The 12,339-nt window shown below is 38.0% G+C and overlaps 1 protein-coding gene across 1 annotated transcript; it reads left to right on the plus strand.

Moving 5' to 3' along the window:
* Window positions 1-4,572: 4,572 nt before the first annotated feature.
* Window positions 4,573-6,467, plus strand: LOC101154124 (late cornified envelope protein 1C-like). Its single transcript, XM_019039559.4, has 2 exons — window positions 4,573-4,659; window positions 5,777-6,467. Exon 2 carries the CDS (start codon window positions 5,797-5,799, stop codon window positions 6,175-6,177), a length of 381 nt encoding a protein of 126 aa, XP_018895104.2. The 5' UTR covers window positions 4,573-4,659; window positions 5,777-5,796; the 3' UTR covers window positions 6,178-6,467.
* The last annotated feature ends 5,872 nt before the right edge of the window (window positions 6,468-12,339 follow it).

The following is a 12,339-nucleotide window of genomic DNA, read 5'->3' on the forward strand; positions in this document are numbered from 1 at the left end:
CCTGGGCATGAGAGGACTTGCCTCCTGACACCCACATAGGTCCCGTGACAGGTGGTAACTGGCAGCTCTGCACATGTCTGCCTTCGTGGGTGTTCAGGAGAGCTGCTGCCAGCATGGAATATGGCCACTTAGAAATAGAGGTGGGGTGGGGAAATCCCTACCATCATCTCCTGCCTTGATCTGCCTGAAGGGCACCTGCCTTTAAGGTTCTCACTTCTCATTCTTGGAACTTTGAAGTTTTGGCCCTGATACTGCCCTTCTTGCCTCCCCAGTGTTAATGAGCCCATGCAACCTGGTTCAAACCAAATCGTAATGTATTCCTTCCAATTTTATTCTGTACAGGTTACCCTGATACAATATATACTAGGGATTACATGGTTTTAACTCTATAGAAATGGCATCATACTTAAGACACTCATTTTTGACTTGTTCTCTTCCTTAAACATTATTTTTGCTAGTTACTCAAGTTGATCTGTATAGCCATAGTTTACTCATTTTTACAACTGTGTAGTATCCATCTTATGAGTGCATCATGATTTGTTAGCTTCTTTCTTTTGGATGGACATTTAGAGTGTTTTCACTTTTCACTGTATCAATATTGCAGCTAAGGAAATTTTTGTGCGTGTCTACTTGTGTATTTGTGGGAGAGTCTCACCAAGTTATGTACCTATAAGTGGAACTGTTGAATTTTGGATCACACCCATCTCTCCAAATTGCTCATACTGATTTCAGTTTGCACCTATGGTGTATAAGAATCATTCTTGCTGCACATTGTTGCTAAACTTCAATAATTGCCATTCGATGGATGTGCACTGGTATCCGTCGGTAGTTTAATATGTGTTCCTCTGCTTTGTAGTGATCACAGCATCTTTTAATGTATTTTTGGTTAATTGAGGTTTCCCTTCTGTGACTTGTCTGCTTTTTCTCAAAAATGTTTTTCAATCTGTTTATCTCCTTTTGTTAGTATTTTTAAATGTTCTTTACATATTCTAGTTACTAATGTACTGCTATTAAATGTGTTGTGAATATCTTTTCCAAACAAATATGTTCTTGTTTGCATTTTAATGGTGTCATTTGATGAACTAGTGTTTTATTTTTAACATAGTTGAATTTCTGCAACAATAACTATATTGTTTGCAATTTTCATGATTTTAATAAATCTCAACCATTTGTAAGTTTAGAAATCTTTTCCCTATCTTTAAAAAGTTGAAAATTTTTTCTTTTTAAAAATGAAGGTTTTTATTCAATCAAGAAAGGAATTTTTGTACATTTTATATACTTTAAACATTTTTCTGAATGGATAACCACTTGTCTTAGTATTGTAATCAAATTTTCCATTTTCCCCCACTCATCTGAAATACCTATGGGTCAGAATCAATTTTTCACATTTCCGTAGATTTATAATTGGGTGAACAATTCTTGTCATTGCCAATTTGTCAACACCTCTGGGAACATCCTGCTGCCTTAATTACCATAGGTGTATAATCAATTGTGGTATCTAAATCACACAGGTCTCATCATTCCTTAAGATTGTCTTGGTGATTATTAAACCTTTGTTATTTTATATAAACATTAGAGCCAGTTTGTCACATCCTACACAATGAAGATGAAGCAAAACAAATCATTATTGGAATTTTGATGAAAACATCATTGAGAATATGCATTAATTTATGAAGAATTATTTTATTTTATTATAATTTTTTTCTACTCACCCATAAATATGGTATATCTCTTTATTATGGTATTCTGTAATGCTGTGTAATAGTCTTCTCATTTTATCAAATATATTTTACATTAAAATTGTATTTTAGACTTTATGTATTTTTGCTATTTTAAATGGCAATTTTTAAAATTATATTTTTGAATTATTTGTTGCTGGTTAATGTAAATTTATTCTTACATCTTGCAACTTTTCTAACTCTTAATATTATTTTAATTTTCTATAGTAATCATTCTTGTCTATATATCTTCTTTCTCAAAGTTTTTTCTCCTTAAGTTAAATTCTTGAAAGTACAACTGTTGGATAAAAAGTATGCGCATTTAAAATTTTGATTTGTATACAGAAAATTATTATTTGTTGAGTAATGGGTCACCAAATGTCATCTTAATTTTCATTATTATGCCAATTTATAAGACCCATTTCCTATCACCTTCAGTAATACTGTTTTGTTATTGATTTTAAGTTTCTTCTAGTTCAATATAAAGGAATATCTTCTAATCCTTATCATCCTTGAAATGGACGGGCTGTGCTTCTAGATCAGAACTACTAATGTAAGCTGAGTAACCAATGTCTTCACTACTCTCGTATTAAATACATTGTTTGGAACAACATAAGCCACAGCCAGGCAATTCAGTGGCAGACTCAGACCTCATAAGACTATCCTTGTTTTATATACTAGTCTTTGGTTATTTGTATATGCAAATATGAAATAACAAATTTCAAAATGTATTGGTCACATATTTCTTTCCAAGCTATGTTTGTTCATGCACTTTGCCCATTCATTTGTAGATAGGCTTATTTCTTTTCTATAAAGTTGTAAGGACTTACTATTTATCATAGATTTTAATACTATTCCTGACTTACATACTTCACTTTTTCTCAGCTGGTTATTTATATTTTTCATCTTTTAAAATTGTGCTTTCTGACATATAGTATTCCTTTCACTATGTGATGAGATTTATCAAGTTTTTTCATGCTTAAATATTTTATCCAATTACTTATAAAGAAATAATTAGATAGTCTGTATATTCTAATAATTTTGGAGTATCAGTTTATTGTTACTACTCTATGCAGGGGTTGCAGAGGAAGGAAACAAATTAAAAATCAGTCATGTGTGGTGCTGGCTCTGGGACACAGAGTAAAATCCACTAAGTCTAAGTTAATTTTTACTGGGTCTCAGCATTCTTCCCACCAATCTCTTGTGATATGAGAGCCTGACAACATAGAAATGTATTCTCAGAAAATCACTCCTTTGCTAGTGCATATTATTAGCATTAAAATGGTACCAAATTCAATAAATTTCAAATGCTATTGAAATCTAACACCAAACATAAGGAAACAATCCTCATGATGTTACATCATATTGCTACCTTATTAACCCAATCCATGTCAGATTAATTGACAGTTTGGGTGCTACCCTTTGTGGTATCAGAGTCATGGACGGAATAGCTTCTAATCCTCATCATCCTTGGAACGAATGGGCTGGGCTTCTGGATCAGAACTGCCAATGTAAGCTGAGTAATCAATATCTTGACTACTCTATTATTAAATACATTCTTTGGAACAACATGAGCCATAGCCAGGTAATTCAGTGGCAGACTTCTGCAGGGTGATAAGGCTAGTATACTGTAATGTAAATGTCTCAGAGTGAGAATTCCAATGATGATGGCTTAAGTCATACACAAAGTAAAGATGATGCTAATAGTAATCAATTCATTTTTAAATTGCTTACCTATGGAGTCCACCTCTGTTTTAGAAACTGTTGAGGGGTACATAAATATAAGAACAAAGCTGCAGAATCAAGGATAGTTTATTATAGTCATATTTGAAAATTAAGACTCATAAAGAAGTTACAGTTGAATGGCACTGTTTTAGAAATGCATAGGTCACGGAATAAAGCCTGGATGTTGAAGAAGGAGCGTTATCCAAATGAATATAAATTGTTCTATCATAATGACATATGAATGTATATGTTCACTCCAGCACTATTCACAATAGCAAAGACATGGAATCAACCTAAATACCCATCAATGGTAGACTAGATAAAGAAAATATGGTACACATATACCATGGAATAGTATGCAGCCATAAAAAGGAATAAGATCATGTCCTTTGAAGAAACATGGATGGAGCTGGAGGCTATTATCTCTCCTTAGAAAGCAGCTATAATTTAAAAATATTAATGCATTGGCATTTGTTTAGAGAAAATGACATGTTATAAGCTCTCCACCAGAAACTTCCTTTGCATGATTTCATTGACTTTCAGCCATCCCTGGACAATTATTTTTATATTATCTCTATTACAGAGTTGACAAACTGAGAACAAGAACGATGAGGTATTAATGCTTTTCATAAGGTCATGCAGGTAATAAGTGGCAGAATCAGGTTTCTCTCTAGGTCTGACTCTTTAACCAGTTACCTAATGGCTTTAATACGGAAGCACACACACACACACACACACACACACTCTCTCTCTCTCACACTCACACACACACACACACAACTATAAGATAGTTGAGGGTTGGAGGATTTTATGAAACTTGAGTTAAGCCAGGTTGCCCAGAGCCACAGAGGTAAGATTTGGGAGTTAACAAAACAGAGAACTCAAGCTCCAAGACTAAACAGATTAGGTATTCTCCACGGAGAACAACACAGGAAATGATGGTAGGGATTTTCCCACTTCATTTCTATTTCTACGTGGCCATAGTCCAAGCTGGGAGCAGCTTTTCTGAGCCCCATGGAGGAAGGCAAGTGAGGAGCTGCCAGTCACCACCCACCTCAGAACCCATGTGGGTGTCAGAAGGCAGGTCCTCTCATGCCCAGGCCCTGTCTCACAGCTGGAGGCAGAGCCCAGGCCAGGATAAAAGGGCTCTGGGCCTGAGCACTCCATCCACTCACCTCCCAAGGTGCTGAAGGACCCTGTGCTGCCTGTGACCCCGGTAAGTGTTCTTTGAGAATAGGAGCTGGGGCTTCCACAGAGGGTTGCTCAGCCCTAGGCAGGAGGGGAGGCTGGGCAGGACCTTGAGGGCTAAGATCCATCTGGATAGAAGTCAAGACCTCCGAAAGATTGAAGGAGGATGTGCTCAGGAGGCAGGGAGAGGGCCAACTGGTAACACAAATAAGAATTAGATGTCTCTGCCTTTGTGCTTCAGCTGGTTGAATTTTAAGGACAGAGGGAGTTGAAGCCCAGGCAAATAGACTCTGCTAGAACAGCTTCAAATAGGACACTTACTTTTCAGAGCAAAACACTTACTTTTCAGAGACATTCCTTGCAAATTTGAGCTGGAGATAGTAGTTCTCAGTCAGTGGAGTAGAGATAATTAATGGATCTTTTAGGGCTTTTTGAAACTCACTTATCTCTAGATTCAAATTGGAATTTAGAATCTCTTTAACTAGTTAGACATAGCAAGCTGAGTGAGGATCACTGTGCCAAGATGTTACTGTGAGGCCTTTGTGTGATGATTATGGCAGTGCACCAGCCTAGAGCCAGGGCACCTGAGTTCAAATCCCTTCTATGCACCAAAAATACTGTTCTCCAGCATCTTCCTTAACAAAGGGAGCCTGTGAGACCAGCCTGTCTCCAAAACCATTTACAATTGTACATGCGCAGGTTTTTACAAGACAAAGTCTCCTAGGAAGTTACTCCAAGAGATAATCCTTCATTATCTTTTTCCAAGAAAATATTTATATCCCCAGGTTTCCACACTGGACAGTTTCAGGGTTTTATTTGACACAAAGAGAAAAACTGCTTCCTTTAATTTACTAAATGTTTAATCTTGACAGATATTTTTTCATATGGCTTACTGCCTCAGTTTCCTTCTTTGTAAAAGATATAGTAATTCTTGACTGTCTTAAGATGAAATTGTGAACTCAAAAGATACAGTGTGAGAGCATTTGCCAAACTACAAGAAATAACAAAATTTTCAGTGATTAATGATTTACCATGACATTTGAACAGTTCATCAAAATAAAGGAAATAGAAACAATGTGGAAAGGACAAGAATAGGCAGGGGTGGCCTCTGCCTAGGTCTGACTTGCTGTTTGACTCTCTTTCAGCTCCTGAATCTGCCACCAAGATGTCCTGCCAGCAGAGCCAGCAGCAGTGCCAGCCCCCTCCCAAGTGCACCCCCAAGTGCCCTCCCAAGTGCCCCACCCCAAAGTGCCCCCCAAAGTGTCCCCCTAAGTGCCCTCCTGTCTCTTCCTGCTGCAGTGTCAGCTCCGGAGGCTGCTGTGGCTCCAGCTCTGGGGGCAGCTGTGGCTCCAGCTCTGGGGGCAGCTGTGGCTCCAGCTCTGGGGGATGCTGCAGTTCTGGGGGTGGTGGCTGCTGTCTGAGCCACCACAGACGTCGCAGGTCCCACTGCCACAGACCCCAGAGCTCTGGCTGCTGCAGCCAGCCCTCGGGGGGCTCCAGCTGCTGTGGGCGGGGGAGTGGCCAGCACTCTGGAGGCTGCTGCTGAAGTGGACCCTGAGCCTAGAAGAGCAGAATCCAGGACAGCAAACTGCCAAGGACATCCCCCTTCTCCTACTAGGCCTGCCTGAGAGGCTCACAGGTCCAAGGGAAAGCTCGGAACTTGCCAAGAGCATATCTTCTCCCTGGAGTCGAGAAACTCAGATCCTCTCCTGGATCTCCATTCACTGGCCTTGGACCTCACCTTTGTGGCTACCCTCCCATGCTCTGTCTAAGCCCCTAGCTTACTCCATGTCATTTGCAGCGTGCATCTGCTGATTAAAGGACTAAAACAAGGAATCTGCTCAGTGTCTTGTTTTATGAGGACCCTATTCTCCTTGAGTGGCTCTTGTTCTCTTCACCTTGTCCTCTGCAGTTGGTGGCCTTGGAACCTCAGGGGACAGTGGGGCACTCTGGAGTGAATTGGGGTTAATGGGGGCAGGAGTGGGAAGGGACCATTGCTCCCAACTCTGTCTGTCCTATGTCAACTGGCCTGAAGCAGCATTGCTTCTAACCAAGTCTGAACTGTCTCTTAGAAACATAGCTTCTTTGTTTCTGGTCTCTTTCAAGGGCTTGACCAGTCTCTCCATGCTTCTCTTTCTCTGTGAGTGCAGTCTGCTCCTCCTGACCTAGCCACACCAATATCCTTCCTCCCTCACACACATCACATGCAAAAACACACACGTCTGCACATCTCCAGGTGCACACACAAACATGCACACACATGCATGTATATACATGGATAAAAAAGAAAAATATAATAAGTAAACAAATGAAATAAAAGAGAACAAAACCCATGAATATATTTTGAAAATACAGTTTTCCCACTGACTAATTCTGCAATAAGTTTCGTTCCAGGCACATTTGCAAGTAAAAATTGCTTTTCTATTAACCTTCCATCAAATCTTGTTGCTTTCTTCCTTCTCCATCTTCATTAAATTATCTACACTTTATTCCAGAACACACTCCCTGTACCATATTTCTCAACTTGCCCATGACTCTCTATAGAAAAATGCATGTGCTTCTTAAGTATTACATTTAAGACTTAACAGAAAGTGTTTCCAACTTCTTTTCTAAGTCTTACCATTCATACCTTCCATGAAACCCCAGCACTAATACTGCTGACAGGATTTAAAAAGTTTTAACCACCCATGTGGCCATGACCTTGTACTAGTAGCTGATGGGGACTACACAATATAAGTCACAAATTGTGCTGTCCAAAGTTTTGTTAAAACCTGATTCATGAGGTATGTCAAAAAAAAAAAAGGAAAATGGAGCAAGTGAGATTTGAACTGCAGTGTCTCAGAGAGAAAAAAAATATTGGAATAAAACATAGAGGTAAAGTAGGAAGAGATATCTTCAAAGTATAGCTAATAGGCAGTCCTGCTTAGCAAAGCATAAATTAGAGGAATTGTACAGGGTCTTATGCACAGAGCCTTGAATGTCACTCAATGGACATTGACCTTGATCCTGAACACAGTGCAGAGCTCTGGATGAGATTTTCTTAATGGTCAGGGGTAATTATTTCTGGAGTGTGGGATGGTGTGGAAAGATCATTTTCAGATTCCAGTGAAAATTAGAATCATGGAGAAACCCTAGAGAAGTAAGGCATTGTAACTTCAGGGAAGGCCATGCATCTCGAGATATGTGATACTGTAATAATAGAACAAGGCCGATTATATATCCATATCTATATAATCTACTTCTATATCTATCTATGCCTATGTTCATATACATATCTCAGATATTGATTCTCTATACCCGTTATGACCTGGATATTGGTATTATTGTGGCCATTTCTACCTTATCACACGTTCTGGAGAATTGTTTTGGACACTTCCTGAAAAGAGAACTTTTTCACATGATTACTCCCTAGTCTAATTTGCTTTCATCTAATTAGTTCTTTTATTTTTTAAATAATATTTTCCTCAAGATACAAAAGGAACACCTGTTATATACCAAATTGACATTAGTAAATCTTAATCTCCTAAAAATGTTTTTAAATAGACCTTCAGACAAAAACTTTTGTTCATGTTGAAACAAAGCAATAACACTAAAACTTTCCCATTGTATTTCAAGTCCTCCTATTTTTTCAGGTCTTCCAGCCTCCTCCACTAGGGAACTCTTTTCCGTGGGGTCCTTCACTCCACATAGTGCCCGAGACTTGGACCATCTCAAAAAGTGTTCATTCCCTTTAAAATTATTGAGAGACAGGTGTTTCATATGAGGGTTCACTGTGTTACAGGAACTTTAATGTGCATTTTCTTTCTACAATTTCATTGATCCTCACGACATCCTGGAGACTAATCTTTATTATCTTCATTTTAAATTTCAGGAAACGGAGGATGAGATAATTTAGGATTTTCAGAAGTCACACAGTTAATAAGTGACAGAACCAGGATTCTGTCCCAGATATGTCCGACTCCTACCAGGCTTGTAACTGTGATGGCATAGAAATGTATTTGCACACACATGCGTACACACACACACACACACACAGAATCTGGGACACATCAGGGACATTAAAAGACTTCTGTAAAATTTTGGTTTAAATGATACCATCAGGGATATAGAAAAAGAGGACTTGGGAGGCCAAACTCCAAGAAAAAGGCCTAAGGCAGCTCCAAGAAAAATGAGGTGGCACTGATGGGAGCTATTCTGATCTCCTGTGGAGGGAGGCAGGTGAGAAGCTGCTGGTTATCACCTGGTCATACAACCCATGTTGGTGACAAGAGGCAGGTCCTCTTATGCCCAGGTGCTGCCTCACCCCTCAGGAGCACAGCCCAAGACCAGGATAAAAGGGCCTCCTTGATACTATTGCAGTGTGAGATTCAGGAAAAGACTCTCTCATCTCCATAAATAATTAACACTCAATCATTAGTAAAGTCTTGTTCAGGACTGCACACTGTTTAAGGGTAAATGTCCAAATTCCTGCAGTGAAATAAGACTTTGTGTGCTCCCTCTCATTTAAGCCTTTGTCATGTACTCTCAGAAATGACCTGAAGCTGAACTGGATTATTTTTTGTACTTTGATTATGCTTCTCTCTGCGATGCAAGCCATGGTCTCTGCCCTTCCAGGACAGCAGGGCTCAATCCCACTTTTTTTTCCCTTCCTGTGGCATATCACTCTAATGAGATAATAGTAAATTATTTGATGGCCTGCCTTGAGTGTTTTATATTTCTTTACCTCAATATTCAACACAGAGCTATGCGCACAATGGATATTTAATGACTTTTAAATCCTCTTGTTGGTAATAGCATTGACTTTACAGTTTATAAACAGCTATTCCTTATGACTCAGGCCACCCTCATAGGAGACACACTCTGAGACAGGCTCAGTGAGGTGTGTGAGCCACATCACCTTGAGAGGTCTGACACCGTCTTTCTTGGGTATGACGTTTGTTCTCCTGCTCAGATTGTTCCAAAAGGCTTAGTAATGGGGCAGTGGTCAGGACATTGGTTCCCAGGCTGTCACAATGGCAGGTATACTCAGAAGTTCAACTCCTGGTATCTAGGATGATGGGGCTGGGATGCCATCTGGTCCATGCCTCTGCCTTCATGCAGGGCAACCCCAAGCCCTCAACTGAAGTAACTCAGATGTAGGTGATGAGTCAGCAACATAGTTGTATCAGAAAGACTGGAAATTAAGTCTTGGCTTTGAGAAATCACAGCCTAGCTATCAGGTCAATACAGACATGTTGCTCAGCAAAGCACTGATTTTTCTGAGGGTCAAGGCATTTATCTTTTACATCATCAACATTTTGTCATAACATGGGATGGAACGAAACATTACTGAGATCTAACTGGAAATATAATACTTTAAGCAGAGTTATATTTTTATCTCTGTGCATCACAGCCAGCACCAAGGAAACTGGTGATCTTGTTTTGCTTTCTCATCTTGACAAACTCTTAATAATTATACATGAAGGAACTCATACAACTGAATGGCAACACCAAACAACCCAATTTAAAAACAAGCAAAAGACTGAATAGCTATTTCTCAGACATACAAATGTCCAACAGGTATACAGAAAAAGGTTCTCAATCTCACTAATCATCAGGGAAATGCAAATCTGAACCACAATGAGATATCGCTTCATGCCTGTTAAAGTGGCTATTATCAGAAGGATGAAATATAACAAGTGTTGGCAAGGATGTGGCAAAAAGGGAATTCTTGTACACTGTTGGTGGAAATATAAATTGGTACAGCCATTATGTAAAACCGTATGAAATTTCCTAAAAGTATAGAAAATAAAACTACCTCATGATCTGCTAACTCCACTTCTGGAAATAAAATCAGTATTTTCCAGAGATATCTGTACTCCCAGCATTATTTCAGCATTATTAGCAATAACCAAGATCTGGAAACAACCTAAATTTCTGTCAGTGGATGATTGAATTTTAAAAATTCTGAATATATATACTATATAGCAGAAGGAATATTATTCAGCCTTAAAAAAGAAGACAATCCTTGATTCTGCTGATGTGATGCATTATGTCTATTTATTTGCATATGTTGAACCATTCTTGCATTTCTGGGATGAATCCCACTTGATCATGGTGAATAATCTTTTTAGGGTAGTATTGAATTCTGTTTGCTAGTATTTTGTTGAGGATTTTTGCATCTATATTCATCAGAGATATTGGTCTGTAGTTTTCTTTTTCTATTGTGTCTGTTTGGTTTGGTATCAGTGTGATTCTGGCCTTGTAGAATGAGTTTAGAAGTATTTGGTGTTCTTCAGTTTTTTGAAATAGTTTGAGTAGAATCAGAATTAGCTCTTCTTTAAATGTTTGGTAGACTCCAGTAAGGAATCTATCAGGTCTGGGTCTTTTTCTTGATGGGAAACTTTTTATTACTGCTTTAATCTCATTACTCATTATTGGTCTGTTCAGGTTCTCTATTTCTTTATGGTTCAATCTCGGTAGGTTGTCCAGTAATTTATCTATTTTTTTCCAGGTTTTCCAATTTGTTGGTGTACAGTTGTTCATAACAGTCTCTAATTATCCTTTATATTGTTGTGATACAAGTTATTATGTTTCATTTTTTATCTGATTTCATTTTTCTGGGGCTTCTCTCTTTTTTTCTTGGTCTAGCTTAAGTTTTGTCAATAGAGGCTGAAAAAGCATTCAATAAAATTCAACATCTCTTGGTGGTTAAAAACCTTCAAGACACTGCATGTAGAAGGAACATACCTCAACATGATAAAACCCACACCTAATACTATACTGAATGAAGAAAAATGGAGAGGCTTTCTACTAAGTATGAAATAGGACAAGGATGCCCACTTTCACCACTTTAATTCAACATATGGTAGAAGTCCTAACCGGAGCAATTAGCCAAGGAAAAGAGATAAGTGTCATCCAGATTTCAAAGGAAGAAGTCAAATTATCCTTTTTGCAGATAACATGATATTAGATTTAGAAAAACTAAAGACTCCACCAAGAAACTCTTAGAAATGACAACTTTAGTAAAGTGGCAGGATACAAAATCAACATACAAAAATCAGTAGTGTTTCTATACACTTATAGAAATCAATCCGAAAAAGAAATCAAGAAAACAATCTCATTTATAATAGCCATAAAAATAAAATAGCCAGAAATAAATTTAACCAAAGAAGTGAAAGAACTACAATGAAAGCTAAAAGCATTGATGAATAAATAGAAGAAGACACAAACAAATGGAAAGATGTCTCAGGCTCATGAACTGGAAGAATTAATATTGTTAAAAAGTCTACAGTATTCAAAGTGGTCTACAAGTTCAATGCAATCTCTGTTGAAATACCACGCGAGCCAATTCTCCCTAATAAACTTCCTTTCATGTATACATATATCCTATTAGTTCTGTCCCTCTGGAGAATCCTGACTAATACAACAGAAAAAAAGGCTTAACATTTTTATGGAACCATAGAAGACTCCAAATAGCGAAAGTGCTCCTGAGTAAAAAAGAATAAAGCTGGAGGCATCATACTACCTGATTTCAAATTATACTACAAAGTTATACTAACCAAAACAGTATAGTGCTGGCATAAAAACAGATGTATGAACCAAAAAAAAAAAAATAGAAAATCCAGAAGTAAATCCATAAACTTATAGCCTATTTTTAAACCTTACTGCAAATAGTGATTAATAAATAATCAACTACATTTTTAGAGTGTTCCTTGCAATTGTGGTT

This window comes from Gorilla gorilla, chromosome 1 (assembly GCF_029281585.2).
Source record: "Gorilla gorilla gorilla isolate KB3781 chromosome 1, NHGRI_mGorGor1-v2.1_pri, whole genome shotgun sequence".
Taxonomy (NCBI): domain Eukaryota; kingdom Metazoa; phylum Chordata; class Mammalia; order Primates; family Hominidae; genus Gorilla; species Gorilla gorilla.

Bases quoted from the DNA above. Each gene is read 5' to 3' on its own strand.
- LOC101154124 (XM_019039559.4), top strand. From the start codon at position 5,797: ATGTCCTGCCAGCAGAGCCAGCAGCAGTGCCAGCCCCCTCCCAAGTGC.